General features: G+C 37.3%; 1 protein-coding gene across 1 annotated transcript in view; it reads left to right on the top strand.

Moving 5' to 3' along the window:
- Positions 1 to 22,168, top strand: part of LOC117204239 (ras-GEF domain-containing family member 1B-like) — a 232,626-nt gene that overhangs the window by 38,272 nt on the left and 172,186 nt on the right. Inside the window, exon 2 of the mRNA XM_033441445.1 lies at positions 13,449 to 14,297. Within this exon, the coding sequence (XP_033297336.1) occupies positions 13,980 to 14,297 (318 nt within the window). The 5' untranslated portion in view covers positions 13,449 to 13,979. The remainder of the gene's footprint in view (positions 1 to 13,448; positions 14,298 to 22,168) is intronic.

Below are 22,168 nucleotides of genomic sequence, written 5' to 3'. Positions count from 1 at the left end.
CAGAATAATTACGGATTCGCTCTTCTAAGTTAATTTTATTACCACATTACATAGTACATTTTTCACGTTTCGTATCTCACGTTTCACAGCCATGAATATATGTGTCTAATATTCCATTTCGTTGCTATGTTAATAATCGTACACGTTTATTAGGTGAATATATCCGTGTAATTTCGACGCTTGTAATTAAAGCAAATGGGGGACAGAATTTCCTTCGCAAAAAGAAGATAACGAAAAGAAGGAAAATTTTGCACGTAAAATACACATAATCGCTATTAGTCGATAACTAGATAAAGTTCGTTTCAAAAGTTCGTTAGATCTCATCCGTTATAATTTGCCTTGTTGGAAGCTACTAAAGAAAAGAAAGAGATGAGAACTCTTCTGATAGCGATTGCTCGATCGTGAATTTTTTAGTATATCACCATCGTCGCTGCGAATGTTTAATTCACGGTAGAACGATGAATCACGAACGATTATCGTCGCGTCGCATCAATCAGTATTAACGTTGATTGTATTTCCAGTGTAAATTTTGTGAAATTTACTCCCCCGATCCGAGACGAGATTTTATCAGACACGACGCGCGAAAATAATACGATCGTTTCCGAATAAATTTTAGCCCCCTCTTTTTTTTCTCTCTCTGTGTGAAAAGCGTTCTCTACCGACAGAAACGGTGGACGCAGACGTGGCGGAAGGAAGAGCGAGAACGAGGGCAAAGGGAGAGGGATGAAACCTCGTAAATTCCGACGAACAAAAGCAAACAGCGAACGCGATCGATCACCGTCAACTCCGCCGTTTTATCCAGAAAATAAACGATATTAAAAATCCGTTGGCATAAAAAATTTGCGCGCAATAGCGACGGTTGTATATTTAGGGAGGATCGGTCGAATTATCTCCGTACGGCTTTGAAATTGTCTCAGTCCGTGTCGGTGAAGTCGCGTTAACATTTTGTGTAACGGGATTACAGGGAAATTTACTTTCGTCCTCGCTCGATGAAATTAAAGGGATTGTAGCCGTAAGGAGACAGTGCCGTTTTCCATCAACCTGGCTGGATAAAAAGAGCCATTTGATCCATTGAGAATCAAGCAATGGTATATGAATTTGTTCGAATTTCACAGGTCTCGCGAATTTTATATATTTCGCCCTGAGTAAATTTATATTACTTTAATCGTTCTAAAAACTGAAGCAAAACGTATGTCTACTATCATGACAGTCAAAGTGTCAACGAACTAATTCTAAATCGTCATCGAACAAGACCGTAGATAGTCGAAAGTTATATACCATAACCATCGACCGATTTTACAACTTCGCTATATTCTGTCCGCCCTATTACACCGTTTCTAAAACGTACTCGAAGTTCGCTGCTACGCGATCAGAGCAAACGATCCTCTGGAAAACGAAGGGTAAGGAGCAGGCCAGATGCAGCAGAAGAGTAATCATGGAAGTTAGAGAAAGTAAGAGTGTTTCGCTGTTGCGATGTTGGTCGTGGATCGTCGTTGCGATGCAAGACGAGAGAAAATTGGTTGGACAAAAGGGGGGTTAAGGGATGGAAAGAACGACTTTTGGCACGCAGGTGCGCGGATTGACTGATCGAGGAGGGGACGAAGTTTCATTTAGGTCGCGACGAGTGGCGGGAACGAGCGCCGAGGGAAAGGGTGGAGGAGGACGCCTGGAGAGGGTGTATTTGAGTGCAGCGCACTCGAAACGATGTACAGGGTAACACACTGCTCTTATTCCCATCGCAGGTCGTCCGTAATTTTTCGCGACTCCACCCCTGTACCCTGCTTTACATCTTCGCCTCTTCCACCTCCCGTTCAACCCCCGCCAGCCAGACTCGCTTTATGCGGCCGGCTTTTTTTCCCTCCAGCGAGCTGACTGGCTGGCTTCGTTTCGTGCCTCGTGAACGAGAAAATGTAAACGGAATCGCGGATTAACCTCATTAGCGATTGTGGTGGTACGCGTTCCCTTGGATTTCCAGCGGCTCGAATCCTCGATTGCCGGCTGTTTTACCTTCTAAACGATCGCCGGGCTGACCCTATGCCCTATTTCGGACTCGTTGCCCCCGGTTCCCGGCGATTTCTTCGAGCGAAAATGTTTTCTATTTTTTTGTTGTATTTGAGAGAGTCTTTGGAGGTCGTTGCCGGATCAGCCTAATGCTTTCGCAGTAAATAGATTGCGAATATCCGCGCAAATGAATATTTTTACGCGGGGTATTGAAAGGATAGAAGCTAGATAGATGCGGTAACTTATATGGGTCTTAGAATAATGGCAAGTAACGATGTTTTATTTAGAGTTTAGTTTATTTTAATAAGCGATATTCAATACAAAAAACCGATTACAATATCGTCGTACGTCTTATTATCATACTCGACTCTCAACTTCCCGATTCCTCTCCGGCTCCTCCACTTACACTCTCTGACTTCTCAACTCACACTGCCGCTTCTCAACTGACACACTGCGTCCTCTCAACTAACATTCTGGCCGTTCTAGCGTCCCTTTGTCTTTTCCTAGGCCCACCACATACGTGTTCCGCAGACGCTCGTTGCCAGGGTCACGTAGGCCTTTTCTACAAAACTATACACTTGAAAAGACCGACGATACATTGATGGACCCGACGGCTCTCGCGACATTGTTCATGGTTAACTGGATATTCCTTAGGCCCTTTTCCCCGATACTACATAGATGTTATGCTTCACCTGCTAAGCAGTATTCGTTTCTAAATATTATATAGAGTATAGAAAGTACTTTGGACATTTTATCGCATCTTTCAATTTGTTATAAGTACACAAAAATCTACGATTTAGTAACGGGGAATGAAGAACGAATTTTGAAGGGAACGAGGGATGATGAGTTTTCTTAGGAATCCTTTTTCATTGCTGGTATTAACATCGATGGGATTAAGTTTTAACTTAATTAAAGAATGGATTTTTTAATCCTCAATTACGGTAACGAATCCTTCCTTATATTTGGCATAACAGATACAAGCAATGAGTAAATATTTATACATACGCTGACGAGAAAAGGTTTCACTAGTGTTTGAATATTTACATAAGTCGATGTATCTTATTCCAACAATGTGGTATATAATTTCATAACTACACGCATAACTACGTAAGTATAGTAACTAATAACTTCATAAGTACCATATATCGGGTAATAACTATAGCTACTATGTCAGAGATCTATTTCAAAATTATACGTTTAAATAATTTTCTCTTTCATTAAAGTCATATTCGAAAACCGTATCCGATATTCTGATTCACACCACTACAAACATACACACCTGTTAATTAATTTAATCCCTCGCAGAGAATCTTGTCTCGTAACATCGCTGCTTTTCTTTGATACTCGAGTAGATGCTTTAAAAACCGCAAGCATTTTCATCCGCACCATGTATATTTCGTTTTTACTGAAATAGAAAGAAACAGAAGACAGGAGACAGGAATACAAGACAGGAGAGCGGAATTGGTTGGTTTGTTATGTTTTCTGGAAATATTCGTGTGCTACTAGGATACGCAATTCAATAAACGATCATTTACAAAACAAAATTATTATGAAATTAAGATGTAAATGATACTTTGCAGGGATATTAAGTAACATTTCTTTATCAAATTATTATTTGCAAACGATACTGTTAAGTCAAATTTATTTCCCTCTAACATTTAGTTCGGCACAAACAGCTTTTACTTCTACAACCATTTAATTATGCAATTGATAAAATATTCGTTTAAAAAAGATTGAATGACTTTGTATCTTTCTGAAACGAAACGAAGCTTGGTTTCATATATTTTTCGTTAGAATTTATCGACAATAAAAAAGATTATTGGACGATTTTCCATAGCGGATAACGTTTCAAAATGAATCAGCCCGAACGTTTTCCTGAAAAATAAAATAATTGTAATAGTGGACGCTACGAGAGGCCACGAACCATGACGCGTTATTTTTGTATTTGAACAATTGAAAGCTCGATACTGTCTCGTTGCTTCAAGCTGACTGGCAAACTCGTCGCAGTTTCTGTAATTTCGTTCAGGCTAATATAAATACGTATCTCTATTTCGTAGCGATTCAACCGTGCTTGCGAGTTTATAAAAATAAAAATAAAATCAACAAGATCAAAGTTAGTAGCGCCAATTATAGTTGTACCTATCCGGTTTCAAACTAGAGGGATAAAAATTATTCCCGAAAGCTGAAACTCCACGCTCTACAAACGATGAATTTTACTTACTTCAGCTACAAAATTTTCTATCGAATTCGACGATTATTTTTAAATTCCCGTTTATACTGAAACGAGTTACCATTTTTCAATAAACGATACATCAATCAAAATTTTACGTTATATATCCCCATTGACAGATATTGCAGGATATATATTGTTAAAAAAACATTAGTCATTTGGATTCGATAATTACGAAAGTACAAAGGCTTCCGGGACTCGCTATACTTTTCTAACTATTTCTCCACTACTACCACGAATTTCTTTATTTTTCACTGTCATTTCAAAGCAGAGGGTGCCAGCTCCCCTTTTCGATAATCAAAATAAATTTAACCATATCGACAATAGGACGTAATCACGGTGCCTGAATTTCCATCAAAGACCGTAGAGCGTCTGCTTGGTAAAATTAATTCGGCAATGTAACATTGAAAATATCATCGCAACTTCGAAGCACGTTCGCACGTAAAAATGTTGCGCGTTACGCTATTCCGAATTACAATGCGTATAAGTCGCGCGGCAAGCAACGAAAACTTTTTTAAATTTATTTTTCCGAACAGCGTGCTAATATCTGTATGACCTCATTGCTACGCGTGCACGCGTTTTTCTGCGTGCAACAGATGTTACACAAATTGCAACGTTTGTACAGTGAACGTTCGTGTAAATATTCTGTTAATGTCGCGCGTTCGACGTTAACGCCGGTCGATGCTAAAAATGCGCATTTTCATGCTGCGTGTATGCATTTTCGGTGCACCGGAAACGAATGAAATTTTTTGTCGCCTCTTGCGATTTGTATCAGGGACATGTGGCGTTGTTAATGCATCGTTCTAGTGCAATGCGAAAAATTCAGTATTGCGTACAGTTATTCTTAATTAAATTTATAATTAGAAGAATAATTTAGGCAGTATACACGTTAACACGCAATGTTAGAGAATCTGGAAATTCACAAAAAATTATGAATCTCTGTGTACAAAGAAAGTAGGTCATCTGTGACATAATTCTGTTTCTCGTTGGTGCCATAATGCAATTTTAAGGGTGAAATCACCTCTTGAAAAGACGTAGAATTTTCATTCCCGTGAATTATCACAAGAACTGCGAAAGAAAAGGAGTTTAAATAGAAACAGAGAAAAAAGGAACTACTTTTATGCAGATTATTTCTTATTAACTTCGTTATTTTCATAATTGCACCGTGTAGATGAAGTCCGCTCGTAGAATTTCACTAATTTAATAAGCAAGTTTGTCGAAGCTTTTCGTTGATACTACACGTATTTATTTATTGATAAGAATTGATACGTGTTAGTAAGCTCTACTAAATATATATGTACAGTGCTTATTAGTAAGATTATGTTTACAATTAGAAAAATTCCTACATCAACTCTACCTCGTTCTTAGTCAATTTTATGCACTATTGTATATGTGTATAAATTTTTATATTCATAATTTCTATATTTATATGTAGATATGTGTATCATATTCGTTCCTCGAATTTTCAACGTGTCACACTAATTAGTAAAATTAAGCGTCCGCGTGGGATGGAATAGGTTTGCGATTGGATGGCCACAAATAGTCGAAGCATTCGATGCACGCGTCCCATAAATACAGACACGAAGGCGATCGAATAGATAATTATGACCGCGCGGTCACTGTTTCAATAATTAATTGACGCCAGCGATCGAGATCTATCGGTAAATCCGACTCTGGACGAGAGTAGAGGGATATTGTCAATCGTTGGTCAATTCTAATCTTTGGGGAAAACACGCCCCTTTGGCTTCTGTTCTACGCAGATTTCTGGTCGAATAGACGACCGAATAATCGAATTTCCATCGTAGCATCGAAAGGCTCGTAACAAAAACGACACGTGTCTATGTTTGCCTTTCTTCAGGAAAATAAACGTATTTTCAATATATGTTACGTATATTCAAACGTATTTTTAATTTCTGTTCAATATACATTTCGATATACATTATATATATTTTTGCATGTCATGTACATTCTCAGCATTTTTGTATCTTCAAATTTGCCATGAATGTATACAAATCTACGATCTGCCCATGACAGAAGATTTTATAGCATCTGTTAATTTTCATTCCACAAATTAATCATATTGTGGATATTAATTTTTGTTTAGTAAAATACATCGTCACCTAAATGGTTGAACGATGAAAATTTCATAAGAGTCGTTTTTATTACGAGCACTCAAAATTGTACGCAATGAAAACAAAACAGTGGACAGGTTGCTTGAAGACTATAGGATATGTATTAATAGGTGTTAAATATGAGATTGGCCTAGGGAATGGATGTCCAGTGTTGACTCTTATTGAATTATTAATATCGTTGTTTGATGCTGTTAGACATCTGTTCACATTTATGCAATGGGAGTAGAGCAAGAGAAATAATCGATAGTAATTATGAAGACACAGGAGTGAAACAAAATTGTGCGCTATGTTTATTCCACAAAAGAAAGTCTTTAAAAATTACTTTCAACAAACGTTTTCATCTTTTTCAAGATTATTTTATGCAATGTACTTATCGTACTAAAATTAAGAATTTTTTTCCGTATATGATTCCAATTTTTTTTTTCCTTTTACATACATAGACGCATATTTTTCAAAATTCATTGAAGTATGAAAAACTGAAAAGTTAAGAAGTAGACAACTTACATTTTACAACCTACTATCTTTGAAATTACAAACAAAATGTTGTGTCTAATATTATATAGAAATCAATATCAAAAAGTCTACTTTTATAATATATAGTTTATATTTTCAGAAGGACTTAATATCGTCTAATTGTAATTTTACATTCTCTCGCATGAATCCTTTGTTTCAAATAACTTGTTACGGACGATCGTCTATGTAGGCCTGATCATATACAATCATGACACCTGGTAACATATTAGCATTATCTCGTAATGCTCTGGTGCACGACGCATCCCTTGAGAGGTCGACAATGTTCCTCGTGATTGTCTAACATCTGCTGAAACGAGAATTGTCCCTTTGACGATGATACGCTTGACACTGTCTCAATTCAAGTTCAACGAAGCAATTCCTCGAGTATTGCTGATTGCAGAGTTGAAATTGTAAACGATACGAGATATGAGATAAAAAAATAATTTTTATATACTATTTTGAATTACATCAACTTGAATTCAAATAACTTAACTTATATAAATACGTAAGCGATAAATTACGTAAGTGATAAGATCAACAGAAATGCGTTTTTCGTTTCCAGTTTTTGGTATTTATATCGACTGTTATCTTTGTTCCTCGATTGTAAAAAGGAGAAAGATGAATCATAATTAAAATTGCTGCACCATCTATAAAACGAAATATTCGTTTGTGGGCTACTTCTTGTCAGATAAAATGTTCATCATCGCTTCAACGTCAATAATTATTGAAATATACATAATCCGATATAAATAATTTCACTCAAATGAAACCGACAAGAGTTAATCGTTGCACATTTATAATCCTCTGCGATCAAATAGCTTATAATCGAGCTAACCATTGTCAATTCTTGAAATAACAAATATCTCGTTCTGCTGAAGCGTACTAGAATTAAATAATACCTGCTTTATATTTTCAGTCTGGTATTAACAATTCGTCATTCGTTATTAATACAATTAACGTCCGGCAAGAATTTATTATCTCGAATTTCCATGAATTTGCTTCGGTGTGTATATTTGCTGCTCGAGTGGTCCAGTAATTATTCCATATTCTGACCAGCTGTTAAAAAGCCAAACGATATTGTCCCACCTAATAAGGAATAATATTCGATGACCGATGAAATCATGTAGATTTTTTAATTAAATCAGAAGAACATAATAAAAAGGATGCCGCAAACCCTTCGATTTCCAGTAACATTTTTAAATATTCTTTTTTAACTTTGTAGCTTACGTTTTTGAACCATATTAACGAATCTATACGATTTCATTGTCGATTGAATCATTTTTTAGGTTTATGGGAAATGAAGGATTGAGAATCCATATAATATGCAAAAATGTATATAATATCCAAAGCACAATACTCTCTATAATATTTAATAGGTAAAATAGAGAATATTTGTTAGATTTTTAACTATATTTACAAGAATATAAATTTGCAGTTTACTTGCGGCTAATAGCAAATAAAATATAATAGTGTGATTGACACGCGAAAAGATATTATTACGTGCTCCTCCATATCCTTTGGGACGACATTGTTACAGTATCCTGTCACAGTTCGTCGCTCATGGAAATACCAGCAGTGCTATATAATTTATTCATTGCCTCGTTACGCGTTTCGGCTAGATACCGATCGCATATGGTTACTTATAATTGGAACGAAGATATGCATGGGAAATGAATTAATTAGCTCCTTGCTTTGTGTTATGCGACATTTGTATATAGATGCTACTACAAAGGAGAATACGAATAATGAAATGCGAAGTAAGAGTTGATTTTGTTTGTGAAAGATTATTGTTAACTATTGTTAGCCATATGAGTGACCATATGTTTTAAACAATTCTGTAGAAAGCAGTATAAAAATAGAAAGTAATCGTGTTCAATTTATAAAACCAAAATAATTGGAAATAATATTTCCAGCAATTTATGTTTAAATAATTTAAACTAAGATTTAAGAAGCACGAATTATGATTGACTTGAAAGTAATTTACATTGAATTTACATTCTCAAAAGTTTCTCTTATTCGCATTTTACGATAACGAAGCTATCATAAAGTTGATAATTCATCGAAACTGTCTACCAGATTATCTAACACAAAGAAAGAACACAGCGTTTGTTATACGCTTACTCGTTGGTAATTAATAGTAACCCCCTTCGATAATTCGATGAACCCTCAAACTCCCCCTATGAGGGTCGGCCAACCCTTGTATCCTCTCAAGGCTACCCAACCAAGCCACATCGTTGCACCGAGTCTATATCGTCATTCCCTTTGATCTCCGCCACTCCCCCTGATAATTGTAACTTATGCTTAACTTACAATTAAACACGGAACATTTTCATTGCTGCCACGAACCGATAAAATACCTTTATCGACCAATCCTGAGATGCTAAAACATTTTATAAAATATGGTAAATATGCGAATATTCGTCTAGAGCAAAAGTAAGAATTATTTTAATCGTTGGTCATCGAAACTAATATCCGAGGTGGTATTACGCGTTGGTTCGATTAACGAAGAGACGCGTGATATAATTGCGATAGTCAGTTATATTAGAATTACAGTTAGTGTATTACGTCGTAATCGTCGCTCGCTCAATGCTACTCGCTAACTGTTCAGCTATTCTACTCTATTGGCTCGCTTGCTAGACTGGTCTTAGAGAGGATGATCTTAGAGGTTCGTCTATTTATATTGGTCGGTAAAGTGCACATAACGATTGCACATAACGGCGATATTGTTTTGTCCGGAGTTCGTTTACCTTTAAATCTTGTAAACCGAAACGGCATTGATACCCCCAGGCACAACAACATGTGCCACTCTCGATTCGAGTCGTCCTATGACTCATGTGCCGCTACATCACCCCCTTACCAGTGATAACGTTTTTTTTTTTTTTTTTTTGTGTGATTGGTTTACATAGTTTTCGTGGGTATATTTCCCAAGTTCAACGAACTCTACAGCTTTACCCGAAACCTGGTTGGAACCTATCAGGAAATCAGTTAAGTCCGGAAATTCGACGAGGAGTCGGTGATATGTTGATTCGCCGATGATTGTTTTAATTGACGATGTATCGGTCGTGTCCGTGTATCCTTTTGTCGACACACAAATGATTGTGTCAATCAGACGTTTATTTCTTGAGTCCACCAACAATCCGTAGTGACTCAGGAGGTCCACGCCGATGATGAGCGTGTTAACGTCCGTTACTGTAAAACGCCATTTCAATGTTCGTCGCAGTGACAGGTCGAGGGACATTAGGATGATGCCGTAAGTCGCGATGCGTGACCCGTTGGCCGCGAACAGCTCGTACGCATCTTTGTTCGCGGGTCCGTGTAGCTTGTTGCGCATATATCGGCACCGGTGTCCACGAGCAAAGAAATCCTTGATGTCCTGTCCGTCACAAAAATGCGACGGGATACAAACCTGTCGGCACATGCCGCGTTTACGGATGGCTGGTTCTATTTCGCTGGGTCCAGTTGCACGGGGCCCGGCACTTCCTTGCGTGGCCTAGAAAGATCTTGTGGTAGTAACAGAAACCAGAGTTCTGCCGTTTTCTTCTCGAACGCGATCTGCGACCTCTCGAGCTTGATCGCAGACGGCGACATCTCGAACTTGATTGCAGACGGCGACGTCTCGAACTTGATCGCAGACGGCGACGAGTGTCGAGGCTCAGCGCGTTGATTTGTGCCTCTAATCGGCATAGACTATCATTTATCGGGACCATGGCGCGGTTCTGTCGTTCTTCCGTTGCTGTGCTATCGGCACAGGCCGCGGCAATTTGTCCCGTCTCAGGGCGGTCGGCTATCGGGGTTAGCGTTTCGGCTTTCTTCTCCTCCTTGGTAGCTAGAACGCGCTGTATATGCACCGGTAGTCGGTTCATCCAGAGCGTGAAGATGAAGTCACTCGATGTCGTAGGTGTGGCTTGATTCCTTAGGTCCCTGTAAAACTGAGACAGCCTCCAATCTCCCATATGCTCGTCCTCGAGCTGCCTGCGCATTCTCCAACTGTCTAAGTCTGCGAATCTTGTACTAAGTTGTCTGTTGGTACTCGTCATTTCGAATGTAACACGTTCACCTCTCTTCGCTTTTGATCACGTTGGGGTCACCAATTGCAGATGGTATTACGTGTTAGTCCGGTTAATGAAGAGACGCGTGATATAATTGTGACAGTCAGTTATATTAAAATCACTGGAAGTACAAGTACAGAGGTAGTGTATTACGTCGCTCGCTCAATGCTACTCGATAGCTGTTCAGCTATTCGACTCTATTGGCTCGCTTGCTAGACTGGTCTGAGAGAGGATTTTCGTCTGTTTATATTGGTCGTTCGTTTACGTTGGTAAATAATGATTACACATAACGGCGATGTAGTTTTGTCCCGAGTTCGTTTAGCTTTAAATCTTGTAAACCGAAACGGCATTGATACTCCGAGGCACAATAACATAAGTCACTCTCGATTCGAATCGTCTTGTGACTTATGTGCCGCTACATATTTTTATTCTTATTTACCTTCAACGGTAGCATAATAATATTCTGAAATATTCTCAATTATTTCAAGCTAGCTATATTTCAAATCTGAAGTTCACGGTTCTATACAATTTTCCCATACGTGGTGCTGCTATTCTATAATACTTTAACATCGATTCTCTCGACATTATAAACACTTTACATAATTTCGTGTATTTAAGACAGGAAAATGTATACTTTATACACCGTATATGTGGCGTACCATCTCCAAATCAAACACGCGTTCGATGGTTTCGTATTACGCGAATGCTCTTTTCATTGACGTTTCATTCGATCACATTTTTTAGGCAGTCCACGAGATATTTACTGTGAAAGACAGATCATAGACAACCGGTTGGATTTCCGAGCGGCGTTTTAATGCCGCGTCGCTTTGTGCGTTTGCAATTCGTTCGACTTTTATAGAGAAGAAGATTTACGGGGATTTTAACAGTGAACCTCTCCGTCGCTTGATATATGTATAGACAAACCCTGTAAATAGAGATCCATACATGTGGTGGACATGTACGTCATAAACAATACTCCTTTTTCGCACGATCGATATCAACGACCCGAACGAATACGATACAAGCAGTTGCTCTCTTTTCGGTTTATGGACAACTGGAGTAAATACAACAGATGGAAGTACTAGATAATATTTCAGTTACAGGGGAACGAGTTTCTGAAGATTTACGAGATGTCTAACGGTAGAAATACCGAAGCTTTCTTTTCTGTACACTTTTTCTTAGCTCTCTCGCGAATCTCGAATTTTCATATTTCAGTCGTCTTCTCTCGTTTTAACAAAGACAATTCCTTTTATGTCTTCAAAAGATACTTCACGTGGGATTAAAACGAGAAGTCACGCGTAAGAATCTTTTAATATTTTGCCGAGACTCGAAATATTTTTTAACGTTAGAAAAATACAATTATCGTTATTATTGTGAACGAGGCAAAGAAGCACTTATTTTTCTTTGCAGCCAAAACCTTGTGAATAACTATATTTGTTAATTAAAAATAATAACTTTGGTTGACTTATTTATAGAGCGAAAATAACCCGACTTCGTTCCCTGGTGTTAAATTACGTGCAAAAGTGGACTGGTAGCAAACCAGTTCACATTATCCCGAAAGAGAGTTTCACAATTGCGTTGTTAAAAAAGTTTAAGTAGCAACTGTACAGTTCTTGCGCTTGAAAGTAAAGGTTTTAGTATTTCTAACTAACGATATGTCACGTTTCTGGAATGTAAGGTTAAAACACTTACAAATATTAAACACAAATATTATAATTTAATTATTTAAAACAATACGCGTGCACCGTTTAAAGACACCGTTAAGATATTATTTAAGTGAGAATTGCAACGATTAATTGCAAGAATTTCAATAAGTAACAATCTTCTTGATGTAACATTCATAGTTAATTGAAAATGACAATATGACAACAAGTAAACGATAAAACTTAAAAATAAATATTATATTATATATATTATATTCTTACCTCGTTTATCTGCGTTATAAAGAACAGAACATAAATAAATTTTTGTTCAAATAAATTCTGATACGAATAAGTCCTTATTCGAATAAATTCTTCATTATAATAAAATAATAAATGTTCATTTTTATGCGTTATCTGTTATACAAATAAAATTTTATGCGACCTTGCATATAAATCCGTGCAATGTATTTATCATGAACAGCACGATACAAGTACGAATAACAATGTAAACACGTTAGTAGGTAATTCGAGTAGCGTAACTTTCCACGAAACGCGTTCGTTCTATGATTGTTTACACGAAATCCAACGCAAGTACGCTTTTCAGTCGAGTCTCGGTCGCGACAGAGTAAACTCGTACGCGTGAAACGTTGAAAGTGCTCGTTTATAATCGCATCAGCCTGTGTTTCGTATCTCCCAATGGCTTAACGCTGTATCTAGAATTTATTAGCGAGCAACGTAACTTTTTAACAAACATAGATCCACTTCCGCGACAAAGGGTATTCCTGCCGATGAATCCATTCATCTACATACACGGAAATCTCTATTCAATAACGTATCACGAGTCTCGAAACATGGACCAAATTCGTCGCTTTACCTACAGATCCAACGGGGAGCCGCACAACGAAACGTCCACGAGAAAGCTCCTAAACTACTGCGAAACAAAGTGCCAAGTGCCTTATTCGAGCTCGGTATACCTAGAATCTAACGAGGATTTTCTACGAATTTCATCTCTCGTCCACTATACCGACATTCAGCAACAGAGAAGCTTGAAACGAATTCATCGAACGATTTCATTCGATACAAATATATAAATCTTCGGAAAAGTGTAATAAAGAATCGGGAGAGGAGAAAGCATAACTTCTCTGATTTATAAGTTGTAACGAGTCAACCAGAGAACATAAATAAGAAATATATAAATAAAGAAGAAATAAAGTGGACAGTGACCAATGAAGTTCATACGATCAATCGAGTAAACATCGAAGTACAACTCTCGTTTACTCGCGTATAATCAACTGGCGAAGGCCGGACCCTTAAAGCAGCGCGTTAAGCACGGTCGACCGTCATCGCTAACGTCAGTGATGACAGCAGTGAGGTGGCGTGCAGGCCGTGGTGTTAAGTTCTCGCCGGATAAATGTGCGCGATGTATTATTACGCCAGCAAGCTGACTGCGGCGGCTCTAAGCGGGGGTGGTTCCTTCGGAGGGGGCGGAGGGACAGCGGGAGGTGGCGGCGGGTCGGCGGTGTGTCGATGCCACGAGGCACACAGAGACCAGCAACAACAACAGCAACAGTCGCCGAAGAGGAGTCAACAGCAGTCGTCGCAGACCACCCGTCATCATTCCCGTACACCCCGGGTGAACACCCCCACCCTCGGGCCCACCACCTCCGAACACGTCGTTGTCGAGCATCCAAGGCCCAACCATTATCATCGTCATCGCACCAAGCACAAGGTACCGTTTTCTTTGTTGGTTGTTCGTTTATTTCTGGTTCGATGAAAATTGTTTTCTGCCTTCTTCTTTCACTTATATTGGGAAACGTTCGGAAAGTTGGACAGTTCATAGAGTCTTTGACATTTTCATTCTCTGTATCGTACGGTAGTTGTGCAGTTTTGTGACTATAATAGTTTCGATCGCTTGTCTTCAGATTTTTTATATCGAACACGAAAGAATTTAAAAAATCCAATGTCTATTCGGTTCAATCCATTCAATGAGAATTTACTAGAAAGGTTAAGCCTACACGAGAATAACATTTTTTTTTTGTAATTATATATTTGATAATAATACCATTATGTAATACAATAAAGTGCCACGAATATGTTTCGTGTCATTAAAAACGGAGGATATATAATTTAGGTGGCCTCCGTGAGCTGATACACCTTGTATATGAAATATTAAATTGTAAAATTACATTAAATTATTATATTATATAAAACACGGAGTTCTATTAATATTTATTATTTATTAATATTTTTGCCATTAAAGGTTAGATAATAATATTTCATACGATAATTCAATATAATAAAATATTTAATTCTTTCGTGAACAAATCACGAATGAATCCACCTCTTACAAACAAGAACCATTACAATGGAAATTATCCTCGGGATGCTCATAGAGCCTCCTTACGTAACTTCCGGTGAGACTGTTGTGCGTGGACGTCCAAATTCCCCAGTGCAAACTGCGAAACTTTTAATCGATACTCGAAGGCATTGTGCGCTAAGGAGATCGTGAATCGGCGGAATTAATCGAGGCCGGCACAGTTTGGAGATAGTTTGGTCGAATTCATTTCATCCGGTACATTCGGCCGTGGCGAACGTATTTGAATTTATTTAGCCGGAAACTCGTAGCAGGAAGTTGAAAACGCGGCGGTCGGAATAATGCTGACGTCCACTGCACTCTTGATTTTTGTTGATTTTCTTTGTCGAACAGGACTACGTCGAATCATACATGAAATAGTAATTTCTTTTTCCATGGAAAGAGATTTCTGTAGCGCGCTGAGCAAATCGTGTTCCAATCGTTCAATTTCAAACGTAAAGAGCAAGACTTTTGTCAAAAATACAGAGATTGTAATGAATATTCGACGTTTAATCGAAAAAGAGGTTTAATTCATGCGCTTACTATTATACATACATATACCGATTTTAAGATATCGTTACGTGAACCTCTCAGAAGTTAAATAACTCCAGATTAACTGCGTTTTTTGCAAGCTTTGCAATTTCGTTATCCGAATACGTGATTAATAATTCGTTGCAAGATGATACAAATGAGCGGAAATTTCACGAAAATTCTTAGCAGATTGCAGCATTCGGTACATTTTCCCGTACATTTTCAATGTATGGAGAGAATTAACGTGGCCTCTGGTAGCTCGTATATCAAATATTCATTCTGTGTATCTTCGTCTATCTGTTCTCAAACGTTCTTTACATTACAAAGTCGTATTATTGCCACGATATTAATAAACAAGACAAAGCGCATTGACTTCTTTATTCCGAGTCATGATACGTACAAGGAAACCAATCTGCGTAAGTGGTTGTACACATCAATGGTTCGAAGTAAGCCGTAATCGAGAATCGCGATGGAAACGGGAGATCGTACAAGATCCATGCCTCGTCCGAGGCGCACGACGTTGATCATAGCTGAGAAATCCATCGAGGCGTCTCGTAAATCCGGTATCGCGGTATTCTCGAGCCTCGGGGCTTTCCACGTCATCCTGATATTCCAACATTCCTATTCTCGTCCTGCGTACAGACAAGTTTCCCAAGTTTCCCCGTGTGGACGTCGAACCGAACTCCAACGATTCCCCAGTGAACTTGTCGAATGATTGTCCTTATAATATTCGTGACGATGAGCGCGACGAATGGATACACGGAATTTAGATTATTCGAACGTCATTTTAAATAATACCAAATGGAATATCGAACATTATCACTGCATATAAAATTAGTTATATGCATTAAATAAAATTACTCGTTCTCTATTTAATTGGCAATTAAAACAGAAAGTTATTTTATTAATAGTTGCATTTTAAACACGATGCATGTTTTTGAAGGTGTATATCGATTAATTTGATCTGAATAATTAATACCACCGTACGAGATGATATTGTTTGTTAACAATGTAAATATATATATATGTCGGAGATGAAAGGAAAACCGGAGCCTTCCCTTTGCAATTTTGAGGAAGCCTTCTAATGCTTTAGCCTAAATTTTATCATAACTGTAATTAAGCAATTGTCATTTGTAATTGTTTGATATTTGTGAAAAGCGAAAGTGGGTTCGAGATGACAACTGGTCGCCGAACGTAGCCACGGTCACGGGATAAACGTTTAGCCTGACGAAGGTGTGGATCGATTGTATTGTTCTCCCTAGAAATCACATAGAATTGTACTTTAGAGATGTCGATATAATGGGACACACGTTGTATTAGGAATCGATCTCCAGACAGAAACTGCCTAGTAACGGCGTTTGGATCTTTCTCGATGTTTCCAAAGAGTATACAACAAACTTTTGACAGAAATTGCCTAGCAACAACGATTGGAAACTTCTCGATGTCTCCAGCGAGCATATAACAAACAAATGCAGTCGTGCAGCGAAAAAGATTTTCATCGGATATTCATTCGTGTGATCGCCTTGGAAAGTGATACATCGAGCAATTTACCGAGTGTCTCAGCAATCGTATTTTTGTGTTTAAAATTATTCTACGCATAGTAAAGAGTTATCCCGTTGACCGTGGATTCGTTTGAACCCCGGAACATTGTTAATAGCGTAAATTAAATTCATTATTCGTAAAACCTATCAATCGTTAATCTCATTATTCGTTAAATTCATTATTCGTAAGACATATTATTCGTTCCTCTTATTGTTCGTTAAATGTAAATGAATTCAACCATGTGAGTTTTGAGGCTTTCACAGCTTGAATTGTTCGAATTATTAATCGAGGCTTTAGAGTTTAAGCCGCGTTCGATTCTCGTATTTTAACGTTTCGCCAGCTGCAATTGCGATTGCAATTAACTTCCAGGACAAACGAACATGGCTTAAATCGGTAAACCTCGATTAATAGTTGGAATTCAAAAATTTTTCCCTACCAGGTGAATAATTTTATCTACTAGGTTTCAAATAATAAATCTTTTTTTATATATGCTTACAATACGAATTTTAATTTGTGCTCAATTAAACGAACTGTCACAGGTTGAATCCATTTATTTGAACGTAATTTTCTATTATATAAACTATTCCTATTACGTGAAAAACGAATTACGATATATTACAGAATATAATATGCGATCATAATATGTAATCATAACGTGCAGAAAGTATATAAAGTATCAAAAATATAGTAGTCTTCGTAATACTTAGCAAGCAAGATAAATCTCTACTTAGATTTCATTTGTTAATTGTGTCCAGAAAAATACAAATCTCCGTAAAAACCTACAGTTAAGTAACAAAATTTCAAAATGCCTTATTCTTTTACAACGATGCATCTTTATACAAACACGAAACCTAACATGTCGAACGTTGTGATCTTTATTTTGATAGAACGAAATAGATTCGATAAAATAATATAAAACGAAAAATGTTGTGCCTCCATTATTTCCTTATGAAACGAAAGAAACTTTTCGGACGACCTAATATCTACAACACGTACAATGTATTCGTGAGATATCTCCAAATTTTCGAATACTTTCGTGAGCCCGATTACTGTCGTGGGTTTCCATCATTTCTTTCGCGATAAATTCAATAACACACGTGATAGGAAAACCGCGCGGAATTGGCGGTTGCCAATACGCGCGAAATTTCAAACCGCGCAGCAGCGGTCAATCGAACGACCGAATTAATTGCCGGCTAGTTAATTGCTCGCGAGCATTTAGTCACGAGGGATGGCGGTGGATTCAAGTATCGCATGGGTCGATCAGAATCCATTAAACGTCACCCAGACTCGGATCGAGTGAATAATTCAGCAGATACAGGGAGAGGAAGTCCTTACTCGCAGTCGATTACGAAGAACGAAAGGCTGGTTCTTTGTACGACCAAACGCGATGTTCGAAATTCATTTTTATAATCCATCCGAGAGTCGTTTAATTACCGATGTTCCACGTTGTTAATTAAAATTATCGATTCTGCTTGTTCCTTTCTTGCAAAAGATAATTAAAGCTTCGATAATTTGACCGTGGAGTGCATTCGTTTAAGAGTTTCCGCGCAGATCTTGATTGGCTGGTCGAAAGATTAACTTTTTAGTCTTTTATGGAACGAGATTGTTCACGTCGGTAGAAACTTTGTGTATTATATTTTTATTATGTTGTGCGCTTAATCCCGATAAATTGGGCATGTGAATCCTGAAGGACGGTAGAACACAATAGCATAAAAGATAAAATTGATTGGAGAAAATAAAATTTTAAGAATTTCACTCTTTCTGTTAAAAAGAAAAGGGATTTATTTATTGAGATAAAAATATATTGCTAATATGATGAAAATATGTTCTGTAAAATGCACGGAATGCAAAATATAATACCCGTTGTAATATTTACTAAGTGAAACAAGTCTCTATCTAGATTCCATTCTTTCAATTGCGTTTACAAAGATATAAATTTGCACGCGAAAAGTATCTTGAATTAACAAAGATCATAAATGAAAAAATTCAAATCTCGAGCTAGCGATTTCGCGGCAACCCCTTATTAGATTTTACGAGTATACCACGGAAATAGGATACTGAACTACTCAAGTATCATTAAGACGCATGAGAGTGCAGGCTAGTGGTGCTTGCGAACACGGACGATGGGTGAATAGATTATTGAATAAGAAGTGCTTGCTCGAGGAGCGTCGATTCAGGAGTCGATACAGCTTCCTCGGAAAAGGATTATAGAAGGACGAGTCAGCCCTTTGATCTTCGAGTGCATCGTCAAAAAGAACCGTGTTTCAACCTTCATTTTGACCAATAGAGATCATGGTTCCAAGTGGGCTGCTAAATTTTTCTCTGCTCTCCTTGTAGTTCTTCTTCTAGTTCCAGAAAGTCTCGAGTTCAGATCTAGCTTTTTCCCTTCCACGGTCGCGTTATTTCAAAGCAAAATTCTCGAAGTCTCGATTATATTATATGTGATATCGTAGGCAATTTTTTCATCCTGTGAAATTGGATACTTTAAATTGTTTAAAATAAGTATATATAATATATAATATATAAGATATTCGTGTATTTGTATGAAACTTCAGTGTGTAAAAATACACAGAGTGAATACAACAATACACATCAGTCTTCTCGGTATTTATTTTCACGAAAAATTAATTCCACGTTATTGAACTTTTTGCTGTAAAATAAAATAAAAATCGACTCTCGAATAAATATTGATCTAAAATCCATTTTCTTCCTGAAACTGCAAATATAACAACTTTAAATTAATCTTGTTTTAAAACCCAGCAACGTTATAAAAAGTTGTACTGAATCGAAAATATCAGAGCTTAAAATTGGAAAATGAAAGTTATATCCGGTGGTTAAAGTAAAAAATAGATGACGATGAATTTTAAATGATTAGGAACCAAAAGCGTCAGATATAATGGGCAAGATGACGATCTACGGTTTTTGGTCAAAATTCATAGAATCTATGTTTGTTTGACAAGGATATTGAAGGAGCATCATATTGCTATTTTGAGAACAGTTCCCAATATTCCGATATCTGGGTAACTCGTCGGATGGCGGGCTGAATTTCTATCTGGCAAATATTTATCTCGATCCTTTACGTTGGAATATTTCATGGACGCTACTTGATTGTAAGCACATCGATCCATCGAATGTAAACATTCATAACGAGGAATCTGATCGCACAAAGTGGAAGATCAGCGTGTGCTTTCGTTATTCGCAATAAATTGAAGTTGATGAAACATTATATATAGGTCAGTTTCTTGGAAATTAAATATTAAATTGATTAGTTACCTGGAAATTAAAATATATACGTTCGTACAGATATTAACATTTATTATTTCTTCGCTCTTGGTATCGCGTGTATTTTATGTTTATATCTATAAATCACTGTATTTACTTTTATTTAATGTCATATTTTGCTTTCTAGGGTGAAAAATATTTTTGTATAACGATTAATCCATAGAACAGGGTTGGACCAAAAGTATTTTCATATTTTCAATTATGATAAATTTCGGTAGAAATGGGAGAAAAGAAATAAAACAGGGAACAATTTTAAAAATTGTACATTCAAACATGTAACCAGATGAGATTTGGTTCGTTTAGAGTAGAATTTGAGAAACGAAGGAATTTAGGTTTCAATGTTCCAAGTATATCAATTTCTAGAAAAAAATGAACCTGGTTTAGTCTGGTTCCCAAATACAAAATTAATACGAATACAATTAATAAAACACAATTTTACTCATATCTATCTATTTTTTGCTCTTTGTTTCAGGTGAGTAAAACGTATCCTCTCTCATTAAAGGTGAATGCAGTACTCCTAGATGTAAGTTCGTTTTTAAATTATTGTTGAAAAATGTTTTCTATTTTCTATTTTCTATTAGATATTTTCACATTTTACTTTGAAAATATCGATTTCTTTATGAACACATAGCGAGTTAGGATTCTAGAATCCGAAAGTTTTAATGCGGCAAAAGACTATATCTAAATTTAGGCTAGATAAATCCATTTCTACCAGATCAATAAGAACTTACAAACGCACGAGAACTAGCATACGTTAAACGTTCTTTCAAATCCGATTTTATCGAGAACGAAGCAACGTATGTAAAAATTTCGTTCCATATTTTCAATTTATTCTTTAACATAGACTCATCCCCTTGTCGTTAATACCATGATTACGGGACACCTTGTACGAACAAATATGGTTAGACTCATACTAATGGCATTATACGGTTGGAAATAGAGTCAGGCAACTGGCAGTAGGTGACACAAGATTCAAACTGAAAATTAGAGTTTAACAACCGTCTTGGAGCAAAGTTCGCGAGTCAGAATCCTGCACGTGAACGCAAGCAGTCGAAGTGCACTTAATCACCGCTTAACTAACATCTTCTGTGTGATGCATATCTCGCCGATACAGAAACAGAACGCATCGCTATGCTTGTGGCACAGTTGTACGGGAATAAGAACGATATAGCTGACAGTGTGGAAAGATGGTAGGATGCCGTAAGGGGATGTGCTCCTTTGAGTTGGCTGCCTCAACAGCTGCGTCGAGTCTGGTGTCGTGATGACCTAGGTCCCCTGGGTACCGCTTTGAAGCCGGGTCATTATAATCAACTCGAGTGCGACTTAGTTAACGACATCAAACCTCGGTGTTTCGGTGGTCTTCGTGAACCTCGAGGTGCGAATACCGGGTGTTCTAGCGGTATCGCAACGTGTTAGATTTATCGTGACGATAAAAAGTTACCAGACATGTGTCGGAGTTTCTCTATTAAAAAAATATATACGTACATACCGGGACGTACTGGTTGCAAAACTTTTCTGGGCAAAGAAGCTTGAAACAAAATTTTTTTAGGAATTACACGGGCCATGTTACGCGGAGTGGTTTCGAAACTGGCATGAAGCTCTCGCAGATCGTTTCGGTCGCGTTGTAGCTGTATAGGCGAGCATACTTGATCTTTCAATCTTTGGGATTATTTGCATCTTTGGAATTTATATTCCTTAGTCTGAGAACGCTGGTGCAAGTATTGTAAATTACGAGAAGGTGTGAAAATTATGCTTTAAGATCGTAGAAATTGATAATTGGTGATTCAAAGGCACTGTCGAAGATTTAACTGCTTCAAGTACGATTAAGTTAAAGTATGATTTAATATCATTCGAATCTCTATATACACAGTGGTCAACAAGAAATAGATTTG

The sequence above is a fragment of the Bombus bifarius genome, unplaced genomic scaffold (genome assembly GCF_011952205.1).
Source record: "Bombus bifarius isolate JDL3187 unplaced genomic scaffold, Bbif_JDL3187 scf7180000007977, whole genome shotgun sequence".
In the NCBI taxonomy this organism is placed as follows: Eukaryota; Metazoa; Arthropoda; class Insecta; order Hymenoptera; family Apidae; genus Bombus; species Bombus bifarius.
This window is presented reverse-complemented; position numbering and strand designations above follow the sequence as displayed.